The sequence below is a fragment of the Coturnix japonica genome, chromosome 24 (genome assembly GCF_054131305.1).
Source record: "Coturnix japonica strain WE chromosome 24, WE-NBRP24, whole genome shotgun sequence".
Taxonomy (NCBI): domain Eukaryota; kingdom Metazoa; phylum Chordata; class Aves; order Galliformes; family Phasianidae; genus Coturnix; species Coturnix japonica.
Genome location: NC_140686.1, coordinates 7,941,891 through 7,959,580, shown reverse-complemented (window position 1 = coordinate 7,959,580; position 17,690 = coordinate 7,941,891). Strand labels below are relative to the sequence as shown.

The 17,690-nt window shown below is 43.5% G+C and overlaps 1 protein-coding gene across 1 annotated transcript; it reads right to left on the bottom strand.

Annotated features, from left to right (window-relative positions):
• Positions 1 to 479: 479 nt before the first annotated feature.
• On the bottom strand, positions 480 to 17,249 carry MEIOC (meiosis specific with coiled-coil domain). The gene is made up of 8 exons (XM_015885477.3): positions 17,122 to 17,249; positions 14,881 to 15,003; positions 13,143 to 13,300; positions 12,929 to 13,033; positions 10,112 to 11,924; positions 8,761 to 8,895; positions 4,998 to 5,178; positions 480 to 2,071 (listed from the first exon to the last, which is right to left on the bottom strand). The coding sequence occupies exons 1-8, from the start codon at positions 17,125 to 17,127 to the stop codon at positions 1,896 to 1,898; spliced, it is 2,697 nt and encodes an 898-aa protein (XP_015740963.1). The 5' UTR covers positions 17,128 to 17,249; the 3' UTR covers positions 480 to 1,895.
• Between the last annotated feature and the right edge of the window lie 441 nt (positions 17,250 to 17,690).

Genomic DNA, 17,690 nt, shown 5'->3' with positions numbered 1-17,690 from the left:
TCAGCATAGTTAATGCTTCCTGGCTAACGATGTCACAGGTCTTCCTTGAAGCCACAGAGCTGTTAGCGAATGCTCATAAATCCTGCTGTTGATGCAGAGAGCTGAGCACTGATGGCAGATAACTTTCAGGAGCACAGACCCATGGGTCTCTGGTAGGAAGTGCCTGATAGCAAATGTTACTTCTCTCTCCTTGTCCTGGCATTGAGACCAAGAGAGACTCCAGGCACGCTCCTAAGATTTCTACTGCGGGTACTGAAATCATGAGCTCTCTGTGACAGTACAGAGCTTTTAACTAAGAAGATATATTTTTGATTCACTGCACTGAATCAATTTTGCCATAGTCTAAAGTTACAGCTATTTCCTGAATTAATATCTGTATACCACTGCTTTGTACCTAATATTTCAGTAAGTAACTGAAAATGAGTTCTCATTACTGGAGAATGCTTTAGGAACTGAGACATGAAGAAAAACAGAACAAATTTTCTCCAACGAAAGCTAATTTATTTCTTACCAGACAGACTAAATTCCATTTGTTTTTAACACCAACACATCCTAGTTAACAAATCTTAATGCGATGACTTGTGGTATGAAATGTGCTTTGTCCTCCTGCCCCCATAAATTCACGCTGGCAGTACTTCTGGCCATACCAGTGATCAAAGTGGTTACTTTCTCCCGCATTCTCATTCAGTGTTTCTCTCATAATCCCCAATGACAATTTATGTGGTGTGATTATACCTTGTACATAGCAGGATTTCCACAAGTAGGAAGAACACAGACTGTGTTTCAAACATCAGTGCATCTTGGCAAGGAAAACTGAATAAACTTAATCCACACGTTATAAACGCGATGCTGGAAGTGTTAAAACCCCTTATCTCCTAAGTCACATAATACCAACGCTTCCTATCAGTGAATAAGTTATTTATACTCAGTACAGAGATTGAGATAAGATGTGCAGATAAGCACCAAATTCCAAGAGCTGTCAAAAATACAGATGCAAACCAATGTATCTAAAATAGGACAACCAAATCACAAACCAAAACAGTGAAAGAGTAACTTTAAAAAAAACACGAGTTTCAGAACATTGTGATGCCTACCCTCCATTCTAAGTTTTCAAGTGAAGGCATTAAAAACAACAGTCATTATTTCAGCTGCTGTACAGCTTTTTTTAGAGGTTAACACCGTGTGCATGTCACATTTTGATTAGGTTTAAGTACTTTAAAACAGGTTCTTTCTTTTCCTGAGGGCACGCCCAAATGATTTGAATACATTTACTAAATTGCAAGAGCAATTTTATCATCATTTAATTTAGCAGAATCTGGTGCATTTCCTTTCACAAACGTGGATTCTAAAATCTCAAATTCATAAATACTAATATTTTAAATATTTAATTTTACATGAACGTTGAGTACTTTTAGCATTCTTCCTCCTGTCTACAGGTACTGGTTTGATAAAGAAAACACTTTTATGTCACAATCTTGTCTGATACCACCTGGACACCACATTAGACTACAGTCTTTAAGACTCGTTATTTTAAAACCCCTTTTCTAAAGCAAAACCAAACAAACTTAACAGAAGAATTCTACACCAAGGCTCACCTGCAGACGTCAAATAATGTCTTGGGTGTTCATTGTTAAGTAGTAATCTTACCACTTATTCATCGGTTAGGCTTCACAATACTATGGTCCTGCCTGTAATTTCAGCAGTTTAAGTAGAAACTGAGAGCCCCCTTATGAAAAATTCAACTTCTTGGGATACAGCTTCGAATACGAGTATCAGTAGTTTCAACTTTACAAATAATTAGAAAGAATTAACATCATCACCTCTTCATACACGCACACTGCAACCTTTTCTTTCGCACGTGGTATCTGCCATCTGATCCAGGCTGCCGCGGCTGTTCAGGTTTTGGTACGCTTTTCTTCAGGCCGTATCCTCTCCCGAAGAGTTTTTGCTGTGAGCAGCTGCCCAGCTGCAAGTTTTGGCAGGGTCACCTGCAGCGCACACCACAGACTCGTACGCACGTGACGTGTCGCTGTGCTCATCTCATTAACTGCCAGCGCGAGAGCTAAAACATCTGCAAGGGAGAAAGGAGCTTTAATCATTACTACGCAGTTAATCACTGTGCTGCTGATAAAAAAGCAGTATCTTTTAGACCCTTCTGAGTCTGATTTTGTCTCTTTCTTTAGAAGGTTGTAAAAGTTCCATCTGAGAAAGCAGTGTTTTTAGGCCCTAATACAAGGAGGTGGGTATGTGGAAAGGAGGTACTTGTTTTGTTAAAACTCCTACTTAGCTCTCATTGACTGCCAGGAGCAACTAAAGCCTTACAGTCACCTCTGTGCTGGAAAATATTCTATGGACACACTCCATCCCTGAGCTCACTGTTCAATGTTCACAGCGAGCCCTTCAGATCTACAAAATGGATCCTCTGCCCATCTTGCCTAAGAATCTATTCTGGCAAAACAGGTGAAGGAGTAGTTAGTTTAGCACATTTTATTGGAGCATACAGGCAACGTTCTGCAAAACTGTGACAAAACCCACCATTTCCAAGTAAAGAGAAGCAGAGGTGGTACACTGGTACACTGATTCAACAGCTCAGTGCTTACAACAATCATTAAATGTGTAGGTAATTACTGGATTTCAATCCCAGCCTGTGAGGAAACATTTAATACTCTCTCCTAGGCACCAGAATTTTCAGTCAGAACTTTGTTTTATTCTGGGTTAACTCCACATTGCGTGTTGGACTGCACAGAAAGGGCATGTTTACTTGCTTTGCTTCCCCTGCCAAGACCAAGACTTCAAGACCATGGGGTCTCGAAGGAGTGGAAGACACTGACTTAAGACCTACTTCCCTAAGCACTCAAGCTCAGTAAGCACAACTGCAGTTTCCTTTTACTGCCCAAAGCTGTCACCTACCTTCAACCAGCAGCCTTGGCTTCACTGTTCTAGGTGAAAGCATTCTGCTCCAAGAGATATGAGGGGAACCTCAGGGAAGGACAGGATTTCAAGTCCTAACTTCATCCCCTCATCATTTCCCCCTTCACCAGTTCCTCTGGCTCTCATACAATGGCTGAAGAAGCTAAGAATCAAGTGACGCTCACAGAAATGCACATCTCAAAGCAGAAAGATACAGCTGGTAATTGGGTCACAACCAGGTAAGAAGGGAAAATCTCACCAGAATAAGAATAAATTATTATTATAAGAATAATTTTCTGTCCTCAAAAGATCATCTGTAACATCTAGATTACTCTGAGAGATCTTGAACATTGAATCTAAGGCAACAGAGTTATGGTTACAAATGGCTCCAAATGATGCACTGCACTGGAAGGCCTGATCATTGTTCTAGGTGGCAGAGTCAGGAAAAACCTTCTTGCCATCATCCCAATTTCTGGCAGAACTGCATTCATTAGCTGGTCAAAACCATTTACAAACAACTGCCAGATTTCATGTACAGTTCTGCAACTCTTACGTGTGGTATCAGAATTTTCCAGACATGTTGCACATCAATATAGCAAAAATTGGGCAGCTCAGATCTACCTGCTACCCAACAAAGTATATCTGTGTCCAAAATAAAGGGAGGCAGCTGGGAGAAGGAGGCCATGGCTCAAGTAACAGTTTTGTTGAAGTCAGACCTCCTAGAACACAGGACACAATGGTCAGATTCTGCTTTGCAAGATGGGCAATGTTGTATGAGGCGGAATATAAAGGTGCAATGGGAACAAGGTAGAGCGGAGGGAGACCCTTCCTCAAACAGAACAAAACTCACACACTAACAAGAAAGCTCTGGCAAAGAGAGGAATTACACAGTTTGCAATGTTTTCCTCAAAGCTCTCCCATACACACAGCAAAGGTAGTTCCTAGGTTGAGTATTCTAACACTGGAATGTCTCACGAGCTGCTACAACAGGCTGACACATCTCACAGCCAGCCAGCATGGCAGAGGAGAAGCAGATGTAGAAAGCACAGCCCATCTGGTTCAATTATCAGATCCCACTGTGCAAGGCCACTTCCCTCTCTTCCTAAAGAAGCTGGGCCAGTGAACAGGTCTCAAAGACAGCTAGTTGTTTTCTTGTCTACTCAGCTCCAAAGAGCTCACTGATCTGGTTAAGGTGTAGCACTAAAGCCAATGCCAATTATTTTCATGGGCTTAAAGACCAAAAACGTCACATGACCTTCAAGATAAAGAGAAACAAGAAGGACTGAAGAAGTGAAAAGGAAAATTGCTAGAGTGTATCTTTTGAAGTAATCTTGAGAACTGCATGATGGGAATCTCAAAAGGCAGAAAATAATCCATCTCACTGAGTTTTGGGAAGAGAGGCAGGAAATGAACAGAGCAGTGTCAGAATTGTAACAAAGCTTGCAATACAAAGCCATGGAACAGAGCATCACAGGTGGCGGGGCTTTATTCTAACTCACATCTGAGGAACAAAGAGAGGAAAGAACCTGCCATTCTGCCTGTGCACTACTGAGCGATTAAGCTGAATGTTGTGCATATTTTGGATACCATTAAGAATAAAACCATTCTGAATGGTACATCTTTACATATCCATCCAAAACACTGCCCACTTTTTTTTTTTTTTTTTTGTCAGTCTTCAATAGAAATGCTTTAAAAAAAGTGCATTCATAACTCAAGGACACGTTGGTCCCTCTTCACAGGTTCAACATTAAGATACTATGGAAGTTAAATGTAGAAATAGAGACAGAGCTACAGAGGTGATGGTTAAAGTATTACAAGGGACAGAGAGAATGAGTCAACAGCTTAAGCTCATCTCCAATGACAAGCTGCATTATATAATCAATTGAACTAATGCTATCAAAACTGATTTAACTTATCACCTAGAACAGATGGTCTGCTTCTCTCAGAGCTGAAAAATAACTTATGGTTATAACTTGTTGTAAAACAAAATAAAGCTGTAGCATCAACACTTTCAGATGTTTTAACACAGACTTGCAATACATGTAGAATTTCAGTTACTTCACTGAAGTATGTCAGCACAGTAATACCTCTGTCATCTTGGCATCTGGGAGCTCCTTGCTTCTGTTGATGGGAAGCATTTACAATCTCATATTTTCTACGCGTCTGCACGGCACGAATTACCTCCAGATATTTGTCCAGGGCAGTAGAAATGTTGACATGAAGGGGAGAACTGCGAAGGCGCTCCATTTTTCCCAGTAATGTCACAACCTAATGGACAGTTCACATATTAACAACAATTCAAGCTGTACTCATCCATGCTTCCATGAAAAACAAGATTAGGAAGAAAGGATTAACTATAACCATTATTTTCTTTTCAGAACTGTTCATGAAGTTATTGGTAAAGTAGTTAAAATTCTTACCTGGAATTCTTTCTTCTCCAAAAACAAAGCTGTAAAATACCTGAGCACGTATAGAATAGCAAAATGCACAATAACAACATCAGGACACCCAGCTTACCTGTTAATAATGGGTATTACAACTCTAGGACAGCTCCATCACAGGAGCTGGTTTCCCTGACAATATTCTAAACCAAGATCACTTGGCTTACATTCCATCAGCACTGCTGCAACCACCTGCGTGAGAATGAATCCCACCGAAGTTGCCCAGTTTTCACCCAGATGATTTCCTCGTGCCAGTGCAAAGCCAACATCAGTGTGTGAGAGCAGCTTAGATTGGCAAAAAGCTGCTGTAGCCACACCCATAGGCTGACTTTCAGGATAGATATTCAGCACAGGCACTCAAAAATCACTGCTTTCTTCAGACAAATGAAAATCTGTGTTTCTGCTGTCTTGTTTATCTCACAACAGTTACATTGCTAAGAGTTTCCCTTCAGTGAGTGATTCCTCAGCTGTGGCTCACAGGACTCTGGTGAACCTGGCTCCTTGTTTGCAGATATAGAATTGTAATGTTTACTGGACAATGGCTGCTCCTGGTGTCCTATAAAGAAACCTGGTGATTAATAAGTTAAAAAACAGACAAACAAACAGGGGCTGCAAGCACAGTGCAAAGCCAAGTTCTTAATGCTTCCTTACAACAGAAGGACTGGAAGCTTTCCCAAAAGGGAAAAATGCTCAGTTTATCTATCAGCAGGCTGGGAAACAAAAGATGTGAGGCAGGACAATTTGTCCAACCCGCCTCAAGTCTCCTCAGAGCAGAATGTTGGCCAAGACAGTTGTTATGGCACACACAGCAGCAGAGCAGGGCAGCCTGCTCCTCAACACTGGGCTTTGCAGAGAGCATTCAGGAAGAGCAAGCTCCTATTGACAGGATAGTCCTGCCTCCTCTTACGTCTTGTGGAAGCCTGGAAAAAAACTGCAGGCGTTAATAAATTACGCAAGTTTCTGTGGCAGCAGCAATCAGTAAACTCAAAAAGTGACTATCTACATTTATAAAGTAAAAAAATGATAATAAATTGAAGGAAGCAGGGTGAGTTTCACATAAACAACTGAGGAATCACTCACTGGGAGAGGAAACAAAAGTTGCTAACATTGTTTGGAAATCACTAGCATGGCTTTTGAAGGACAAATTTTAAGGAACAGCAGAGCAGGATTATGTAAGCAAGTAAAGCAAAGTAAGATGAACCTGACAGTCATTTCACATCTTAAGAGTTGTTGATGGTTGGACTTGATAATCCTTGAAGGCCATTTTTGTATTAAATTGGGTGCTACAGTGACATCCAGACCCACAGAAGGAGTTAGGCTCTCCAAGATCGGGTACCATGACCACACCTAATGGGACCCACTGCAGTATGTCAAATGCCTGCATTCTTAATAATAAGCCTGGAAGAACCAACTGGTATGTAAAATCAGAATCCATAAGAGCCATCAAAGCTGGGCTGTCCTAGAACCAAGGAGAACCACTAAAGGCTCAAATGTTCAACTTCCCACCTCCTCCCTTGCCTGCCACAGGGCTTGCTCTGTCACTCAGACCCCTCAGTGGGAACAGCAGGAGGCCAGCAGCTTCCCCTACAGTCCAGGGGGAGAACATACCAGTGCATAAAGACTGAAGTCTCAGGTCAGCTTTAATGACTGCTTATCATACAGTGATGCCTGTCCAGCAGGGACTATTCTGTTTTACTTAAGAAAATAACAGGTGAGACTGAACATCCAGCCTCAGCACATTCCACAGTGGCATTCTCCAGTTACAAAGGAGATGAGAGTCTGTACAGGGTAGATCTCAGCTTAAGAGCTTTTAGTAGCTACTGACTGGCACAGTGAAGGAAGCTACTGTCTCTTCTTCAGCTACATTTTGTTCTGGAAATAAAAGCAACTGTAAATTGGAGTCTCAAATGAGAAATGAAAAAATGTCTGCAAGCACCAAGAGGGTTTTAACCAGATACTCTGCACTACCAAGAGCTAATCCCACATCCAGCTAGTTCAGCTTTCACTTGAGCCTTTGTACTAGTTTTTCTCCTTGGCTGTCACTGTGCTTTTTGATGCTACAATCCAGGTTCAACTGCCTACTGTGCTTTTGAGCATCCTTGAAACTACCTTTCAGTTGTTGTCCAATAGGCATTTGAGGTTCTTTATTCTGAAGTTTGGTTCCTCAAATAGCTAGGCAAGATTAAGTCCTCATTTAAGCGCAGTCTTAAAGATGAGGACAGGCATGCTATCTCAAAGGGAAGAGGTAATTCCCTTACACTCTTCTTTCATGAAACAGTGATTGGAAAATGGTACACTAAGACTTCAGCCTATTGATAGATTTTCAACTATACTCTCTGCTCAGCTGTAGGAATAAAAGCAGGCAGCCGCAGAAGACTGATCCCAGCAGACAGTAAGCCAACATGGCTCCATGGTTTATTTCACCTGTACGAGACTGGTAAGAAAGACTGAGCCTTAACACTGCTGCCTTGAGAGCTGGGCTCTGTCTGCAGCATCGGTTCCTCCAAGAACCAGCATCTTCTAGCACAGCAACCACTGCCTTTCATCCTCCTGCAGGGACAGGCTCCAGCAGCTCTGTTATTCAGCCCGCATCTCTCTTCCTTCTGCAGCACAGGCAGCCTGGCTTTGGCCTCCCAGACCCAGACGAAAGCCCACCAACCACCACCATCTGTGGCGGCACAGATCAGCCCCTGCTGGCATTCACCTTCCTCCTCTGGTCTCCCTTGCAGTATTCTGCACAAGCTGCTGCCTTGCAAAGCAGCATAATAGTGCACACTGGCACCATCGTTTGGCCACAGAGTCACACACAGCTCAGAAGGCACAAGTCTCACAGGCTGTGGCTGTTTGGCTTAAAAAGCAAATTAACAATACAGACATTCAAGCTGAAGTTGCACAAAATACACATTCCTCACTAACAAATACAACTGTTATGCAAATATGCACCACAATGTCTTAAAAACATTAATATATATGTTTGTTTCTTTTTTCCCCACAAGTACCTCCTCTAATACAGCGTGCACAAAGCTGTATTGAACTTTTCTCCGCTGAGCAGCAACACAAGAAGTGCTCAGCACAGAACAGCTCAGAATGCAGAGATACTTTAGAGCTGTGTGAGCAGTTTGGCTACATGGCTAGTTTCTAGCATGGCATGCACACCTCTGTACTAGAAAACACATTGTCCTGGCACATACACATGTAAATATGAGCCTGAGATACGCAGGGCTCCTGGATAAGAGCTGGGGTGAACCTGGAGCTGTAAAGATTCCAGCAGGGACTGCTAAAATATTTCCTGCATAGCCTTGAAGAACAAAACTACCTGGACAAAAGCTGCTCTGGCAAACTTATACATCTTCTACTGTACTCTTATGTAATAAATTCAACAGGTTTTTACAATCTTTTTACAACTCACTCTGGCTTGTTCACGCAGCTGATCCACAATTAAGCGATCAACTCTTGATGAGTTTGATGTCAGCCTTGGAACTGGAGCGTTATTATTGCTGGAAATGCTTTTCCCTGGGTAACTCTTAGCAAGAGCTGATTCAGCCTGCAGGAAAATGAAAGAACATCTCCTTCAGAACAGAAGTTGTGAGGTGTGCTTTATTACAGGAGTATGAAGTTTAAGATATACATTTTTTCCCCCTTAGGGCTTTGGGTTTTCTAAGTAGATAATGTGGATTAATCAACTTGGGATTTAACCATTTGGTACAAAAATCACCTATTTCAAATGAACAACCAGTTCACACAAAGCACTTCAAGTAGAGTAATTATCACAAGATAATGTGATTTTCTTCAGTTCCCACCTACATCTCAACTCGTCCTCTTTTGTCTTTAACATCTACATACAGACATCAACATCCCCTTCTTAAGTCAATCCCTGCCTTCCTCTAATCATTCCATTCAAAAGCTTTTGTCAGGAAATGCTCTGACAAAAATTAGTTACATCTCTATTAAATTTCTTCTACTGGACCTCCACAGCAGCTTCCACAAAGACAACAAGCAAAGGGCCAGCCGCTACTGTCCACCGGTAACCTTTGATCAAGGTTCCTTCACACAAAATGATGGTTCCAGAACATTTCTGAATCTCCATGCCACCTAAACTGCTGAAATGAAGGCAGATTTTACACATCACAATGCAAACCTGAAGCACTTATGCTAATTAACAAAATAGGCAATTGGTTTAAACGTGGAAACTGCCTCATGCAGGTCGTCTGAAGCTTTTTCCTTTACATGTTTTAATATTATTATATTTCTTCAGCTTGTTTCTGGGAGCAAAAAAATAAAAGAGCCTCTTACAATACATATTAGGCTTTAAACTTCAGGCAAACTGGAGGTGAAAAGGAGAACCCTTTGAGAGAACTAGAGTAGAGGGCATTATGTTAATTCTTCATGGGACACAAGTTTAGTCCTAATTCAAAATATAATTAATGGATTTGCTTTGAAAGCTTCCAGATACACTGCTCCTTGTGCTGCACTGTAATTATGGTTTTTTAGCCACACAACATGCCTTTCTCAGGCCCCACTGCAGAGGCTGAAAACATCTCTGAATTTTGGTGTAAGCACAACATTCACTATGCTCCAAATCAGGCTATCAACCTACAGAACTTCTGTTTTCAATCTCAAATACATGGGGAAGCACAGACTTCTCTCCCAAGTCCCATTATTTCCAACTCTGACTAGGAGAATTACCCATGTTCTCAATCTGGTCTCACATTTGAGTGTGCTCAGATCAATGACACAGAATATTAATATATATTTTTTACCTCCTTTCTTTCTTTCTCCAAAGCTCGGCACTGCTCATAACACTCTTCTAGTTTAACACGGAGCTCCCTGGCAGACCCACTGTGTGTTTTAGCTTGCTTTTGATATCCCAGTGCTGGTACATCACTTATCATATCATTAACATAAGGATAGAAGCAATTTAAGCTGTCACCGGAGAACATGTTGTAGGACTCCATCAGAGGGACAACCAGACGGCCAAATGGACGAGCTGATCTGGAGGAGACTGCACCTGAACCGAGTTGAGCATTATGCTTCCAGTCACCCATCACACAGCTATTGGCGAAGCTTGATGCCTGTACATGAGTAGTGTGATTGGCAGCATTATTGCCTCTATTTCCTTGCCTGAGATTGAGCTGACCCTGAGACTCCACTGAATCTTGGTACGTGTTCTGCAACAACCCGTCTGTGTGTTTTTGTCCTTCTAGATCATAGTGCCCGCTCTGTGGCTTCAACTGGAAACACTGCTTGTTCAGATTTTCAATGGTCCCAAACTGCTGAGCTGAGCAGCCTCTATCTGGTTGCATTAATTTCTTGTCACTTAAAAACTCAATGAGATTTTCTTCTCCAGTCTTAGCCAGTGCTTCTATAAGGGCAGACGGCTGAGCTCGTTCTGAAGTATTATAACCAAAATCAAGACTTGAAAAAAACAAAGAATTATCTTGACAGTTCTTGTGAGATAAATTACCATTTAAAGGGATATTTGAGGATGATAACGGTAAGAAATCATTAGAAATACTGGAATTTTTTTGCAAAGTAGATAAATGATTATTCAGCTTCACCACACTTGGACTATGAGATGGGACAGTGGGTTTAGTTTGGAAGTTCATCCAAGCCTGCCTCATACTGGCACCTGCTGACAAAGCTGCTGAGTTTGGTAACAATGGCAGTGGTTTACAGTATTCAGGATTCTGAAGATCAGACTTGGAAAACTGTGGCTTATCCACACCATTTGCACAGTCACTATTCCCTGGACAAACTGGAAGAGAATTTAGTCCATATTCAAATTTTTGCCCCAGATCACTGCAAAATGGAGGCTCATTTGCAAACTGCTTTTCTGATAGGAGTCCTGCAGCCTTGGTGAATGTAAAGTTTTGCTGATCTGGAATGGCTTCTATTTTTCTCTGAGTACCTGATTTGAATTGAAACAATTTAGTATAGGGTTCTACATCCAGAGATGATGCCTCAGTCATTTCGCTTACTAATTTTTTACTTTCTTGGAAGTTACAATTGATGCTCTTGGTAGGCTTTGCTTTGGTAAAATGAGAATATTCAGAGTATCTACCATAATCAGCATTTTCATTGCAACCGTGAAACTGCGGGAGTGTTTCTGCCTGCTTTTGGTGTAGCTGTGCATCTGCTCCTTTGGGACACGCATTCTCTCTTCTGTAGGAGTAAGCATCGGCTCCTGAGTCTTTGATTACTTCTAAATAACCAGTTGGAGAAAAGGTGTTTTTCACACATGGATAGTTCTGGCACATAGGTGTCGTCTTAATATTCTCATTAGCCTGCATGTTGCAACAGTTGGCATGATCATTCCTAGAAGTGCACAAACATTGCTCCTCAAGGTCTGTAGCAGGAAATCCGTGATAACATTCCTCTACTTTTTGCTGTGGTGCAAGATTAGCATTCTGCAAGTACTGTTTTTCAGCAGCAGATGTTGATTCACTGCTATAAAAACTCTGCTGGGAAACAGCTGCAGCAGCTGGTCTTTTAGTTTCTGACAGCAGGTTGTGGTGGTCTGCAATTCTCGTAGCATTTATGGGCCACACCGACTTTAAGTTGGAAGAGCAACTCCTTGACAAAAACAAGAAGTACACAGTTAGATTCTGCCTGCAGTGCTCTTCTCCTATTCCCAAATGGGGAAAGAAGTTTTAAAGCCCAGTTCACCACCAACCACTTCTCTTCACTGTGGAAAGAATCACTTACTCTGAACATTACCTACGATAGTCACCTGTTCATCTTCCTATCTCTGTTATCTTCCTATAACTTGGCTAGAAAGCTGATTCTGGTTTGCCTAAACCAACTGATACACATACAGTGCCTTTAAGCTGCAGGTGACGTGTACATTCCAAATGATGTTCACTCAGTCCTACCAAGGGATTCACCATCATCTCCATATTCATGATAGAGCAGGTGGTTAAGACCATCATGTCTTAAATTCCCCATAACCCTTCACAGCCATTCTAAGCACAAAATGCATCTGTGCATCACGTTTTTTATTGCTTCAGAATCACCTGCATTATACTCTGGCTTGCACTGCTTCCTGCATTTATTAAATCAACTCACTAAAAACAGGCACATTCTTTCCTTCTAATTACCATGGATTAACAGTAGAACAATTACTATGTTAACAGACCAAGTGAAAAAGTGGAACTGTAGCTGGAATGCACTGCAGTCCAGATTGGATTCCTGTTTTCAGCACTGTCAGATCTAAACTATCTAAAGCAAAAGAATGAGTAAGTACATCTTACAACTTGGAGTCTGAACTCAATCATGATCAAAAGTTAGGCCAAGGCCTAAACTGAAGGAGACCTACTTGAATATGGCCCTTCCAGGCTGCTTATGGATTTAAGAACTTCCAGTAGAAAAAGTTCTGTAAATACCAAAAAAACAAAAGCTACCAAGGTACTGTCACAAGTATAACATGATCAGATTAAGGGGGAGGAAAGGAAACTGCAGAGGAGGAGGGCTTGCTAACACTAGATACAAAGGTAAATAAGAGAACACAGACTGAGCTCAAGTGAGGGCAGTTTTTGTCAGCAATAAGAATGACAGTGCTTGCATAACAGCACACTCACCCCTCAGCACAATATGGCTGTGATTTATCCTGTTCTTCCAAGATGCTAGACACGAGCTCATACAAATCTGCTTCACTGCCATAGTCATTCCTTTCAGTTTGAATTCTGGAAACAAATTACATCCTGGTTAGTTCATTTCAAACAGATCATTAAGTTAAACAAACAAATCACCTAATCCTTCAACACGAATGATCAACCAGTCAAAACTGACTACCTGGACTTCACATTCATCTGAGGAACAACAGGCTGCTTATTGTCATCTCCACACACAGACCATGGCGTGTACAAAAGGGAAGAGTCCACAGGTGCAGAGAATTCTGGTGTTGAAAGGGAAGAACTGTAGGTCTGAGGTGGGTCTACGTTTTCTTCATTCTGCATTTTATATGCAATAAAAACATTGATTTCAGTATGAAATAATATACATTGTAATACTGAAATTAAACTGTCATTTCCTCGTTCTGCAAGGTTATGAATGACTTTACCCATGGAGCAACCAGCTCACCAGAAACAACCACACCACGTACTTTTGGGCATAGAGCCTCAGGGAACTTCTCTTGCTGACTACTCAGGTTGTATCCCTGAAGGAAAGGGTTTTCATTTCAGACTTCTACCCTCTGCAAAAAGCTACAACTATGAAATGCAAAATGAAAAAGATTTAATGTATGCCACTATCACAGCGTTTGCTGCTGTCAGACTAAGCAAGTCCTGCTTGGCTGCTTTACCCCTTTATTTGGACAATATCTCTCCTCTGTGCCCCAGGAACACGTGCTGGGAAACCAGGCTCCTCCACCTCAGTTTTCCTGAAAATAGTAATTTCTAACTCACTTTGCCACAAATGTTTATGCTAAAAGAAGAAAACACTGAAACACTATCTTCCTCATCACCACACTTTCCTTCGTCTCTCAAATATGTAGCACTCCACACTGAGTCTTTAAAAACTCCTTTAATAGATTCTAATCTCTTAGAATCATAGAATGACCTGGGTTGGAAGGTACCTCAAGGATCATGAAGTTCCAACCCCCCTGCCTGGCAGGGCCACCAAACTTCCACATTTACTAGATCAGGTTGCCCAGGGCCCCGTCCAACCTGGCCTTGAACACCCCCAGGGACGGGGCATCCACAACCTCCCTGGGCAGCCTGTTCCAGGACCTCACTACTCTCCTAGTAAAGAACTTCCCCCTAACATCCAACCTAAATCTTCCCTCTTTTAACTTAAAATCATTTCCCCTTGTCCTGGTATTACCGGCCCTTTCGAAGAGTTTACTCCCCTCCTGGATATAGGTTTCCTTCAGGTACTGAAAGGCTGCAATGAGGTCACCCCACAGCCTTCTTTTCTCCAGGCTGAACAAGCCCAGCTCCCTCAGCCTGTCTTCACAGGGGAGGTGCTCCAGTCCCCATCCCTACCCTCCCTCCTCACATCTTTTTGTGGGTGTTTTCATTTTAAACTCAGCTCTCAGTTACAACCTCTTGGTTTTGCTGCCATGTCTCTTTATTTCCCCTGATTTTTCACTATTCTCACTCTTCCCATAGGCATCTCCAACTGTTAATTTCTTCACATTCCTCTTTTCCCAGGTCTGCTCAGAGCAGATAACTTCAATGACTACACTTGCTCTACACCCCCCTTTACTCTAAACCCATTTCCCTCTGCTGGCCCTAATTACTTCCATGTTTCACTGTGCCAACAGTTAACTCCTCCTTGATGTATTCAGCTAAATTTAGCACAACTGCAGCTCAAGTCCTAATTTCTATTCCCCCCACATTTGCTCATGCTCTCTCTCACCTATTTATCAGCTTTCTATGTAAACATTTATCTTCTGTCATTCTTCCAGATAAATATGAGAAGCTCAAAGTGGACTCATCTACTCTTTCCTTCCTTCCATTACCGTCAGCCCCCTTTCTGCTGTGATGTTCATTCACAAAGACATACATATCTCATTTATAACCAACTGAACCTGTGGTTTGTAGCAGCCATGTGAGCCGGACTCTGCCATCACACTGCTGAACACATCTGCCAACCTGCTGCCAGCCTCTGTGCTGCTCCAGCAGCAGCTGCCTCCTCTGCACACCACTTTAGGCTACAAAAGATGAGGGGGAAAAAGTGGTAGAAGGACACAATTATACACAGACATGAGAATTGTATATCTTATTGGTATAAGTAACTTATTTAACATTAACTTACCTGCGGATTCTTCCCCCTAAGAAACACCCTTTACCCCACAATCTACTGGATATAGTTGCCCAGTGGGAAAAGGAAATGAAAACAAAGCAAGAACTTAGGTTTTTTCTTCCCCTTTTCAGAATGCTGAGGCACACAACAGAATTAAAGTTAAAATAAAATCGACTAGCTAAAAAACAACAACACAGCTGAGAAATAAAGCAGTGATATTACTCGTGTAATATTTAATACACAACTGTAGCACCTACAGTTACTTTAGTAGGAAAGAGCTTTCAACTTGCACTAAGCCCAACCACCTGCCTGACCCACCCAGCCCCATTGCTACAGCACATCCCAGACAGCACCAGGGCTGGGGGCTCCACCTCCTCCCTGGGCAGCCCTTCCAGTGCAGGAACAACCCCACCATGAAGAAAACCTTCCTAACACTCAACCTAACCCAACGTCCAACCCAACCTACACGTCTCCTGGCTCAGCCTGACACCACCTCCATGTATCTCATCCAGACCAAGGGATGGAACATCTCCCTGTGAGGACAGGGGCTGTGTCACCCAGACAAGAGAAGGCTCTGGGCACCCTTTAATTATCCCCTTCAATTCAGATGATCCTATGATTGTATTCTACGATCCAACTCCTCCTGATCCCTCAAGAGCCCAACCCCCACCACTCTGCAGCCCTTCAGGCAGCTGTGGAGAGCAATACATTTTCCCCTCAGTCTTTTCTTCAGACCAAACAGCCCCATTTCCCTCAGTTCCTCATAGTTCTCCTTTTCCACATATGAAATCCTTATTAAACTCAGAAAGAACTCAACTTCAACAGCACTGACTTCTCTCTAACAGCCATTCAGCTCCATAGGGCGACAATGTGGCCCACAGGAGCAATCTCCCCACTCAGTTACACAGCACTTCATACTGGTTTCCTCAAACACACACACTACAAGCACACACACAGAAAATTAGTGTGAAAAACGGCTGTTTCATACACAAATTGTGCCACATTTTCCTCTTTGGTGGTGCAGTTGTATGGCTTTTCACCTCAAAACAACAAACACAGAATCACAGAATGACCTGGGTTGGAAGGGACCTCAAGGATCATGTAGTTCCAACCCCCCTGCCTAGCAGGGCCACCAAACATACACCTTTACTAGATCAGGTTGCCCAGGAGACCCCATAGATCCCCATAGAGACTCCATAAACCCCATAGATCCCTATAGAGACCCCATAGATCAGGTTGCCCATGACCCTGTCCAACCTGGCCTTGAACACCTCCAAGGACGGGGCATCCACAACCTCCCTGGGCAGCCTGTTCCAGGGCCTAACCACTCTCCTAGTAAAGAACTTCCCCCCTAACATCCAACCTAAATCTTCCCTCTTTTAACTTAAAACCATTTCCCCGTGTCCTGCTATTGTCAGCCCTTTCCAAGAGTTTACTCCCCTCCTGGGAGTAAGTTCCCTTCAGGTACTGAAAGGCTGCAATGAGGTCACCCCGCAACCTTCTCTTCTCTAGGCTGAACAAACCCAACTCCCCCAGCCTGTCCTCATAGGGGAGGTGCTCCAGCCCCCTGATCATCTTCCTGTCCCTCCTCTGGACCCTTTCCAAAATCTCCATATCTTTTTTGTACTGAGGGCTCCACACCTGGACACAGTACAACAGATGGGGCCTCACAAGAGCCGAGTAGAGAGGGACAATCCCCTCCCTATCCCTGCTGACCACCCCCCTCCTGATGGAGCCCAGGATCTCATTTGCTTTCCGAGCTGCCAGAGCGCACTGCTGGCTCATGTTGAGTCTCTCATCCATCAGGACCCCCGGAGCCCCAACCAGCTGTGACACCCAACCTGCACACACAGCCATTACCCCCAATGGTAATTGAGGGGATATTCGATGTTCTCCTCACAGAGGCCGCAGCTCCTCAACCGCTCCCTCCATGGCGTTATAAACAGCAATTCCCTCAACCCAACGGCTCAACCCTCCGCCTCGCAGCCCCCTCAGCTGCTCCCCATCCCGTCGGGCCGCCTCTCACCTCCATAATACCCGCACACCTCGGCTGACACAGCACCGACCACCTCAGCCCGTCCGTCCCCTCGCAGCGCCCCAACAGTTCTGAGGCGCCGTTACCTCAGAGCGGAGCAACCGCCCGCCCCGCCCCGCGCGCGCAGCGGGATTGGCCAGCTCCTCACCCAACTGACCAATGAGAAGCCGCCGTACTCCTCACAGCTCCCCGCGCCACGTGACCGCCTTTCTTTTCCACGCGGCTCAACGGACGCCGGTCGCCGGTCACGTGGTGACTTCGCTTTACTTCTATTGGCTTTCGTCCTCTAAAGGTGTAGCCAATGAGAAGTTACGCTGGCATATCAGCCCGCCTTCATCGGCTGGAAAACAACCAATCAGCGAGCGAGTAGCCGTTGTCCGCCCGGAGATAGCGCCTCGCCTTCAGTCGCCTCAGTGTTTCCTCACGGCTCGGAGCGGGCGGGAACGCTGAGTTCAGCCGCTTTTATTTGTCAGTTCTATGGGAGACCGGGTTATAAAGATGGCGATGGGGCTGAGGGTGCGGCTGTGAGTGCTGAGACCCCGCGGTGTGTTGGGCCCGGA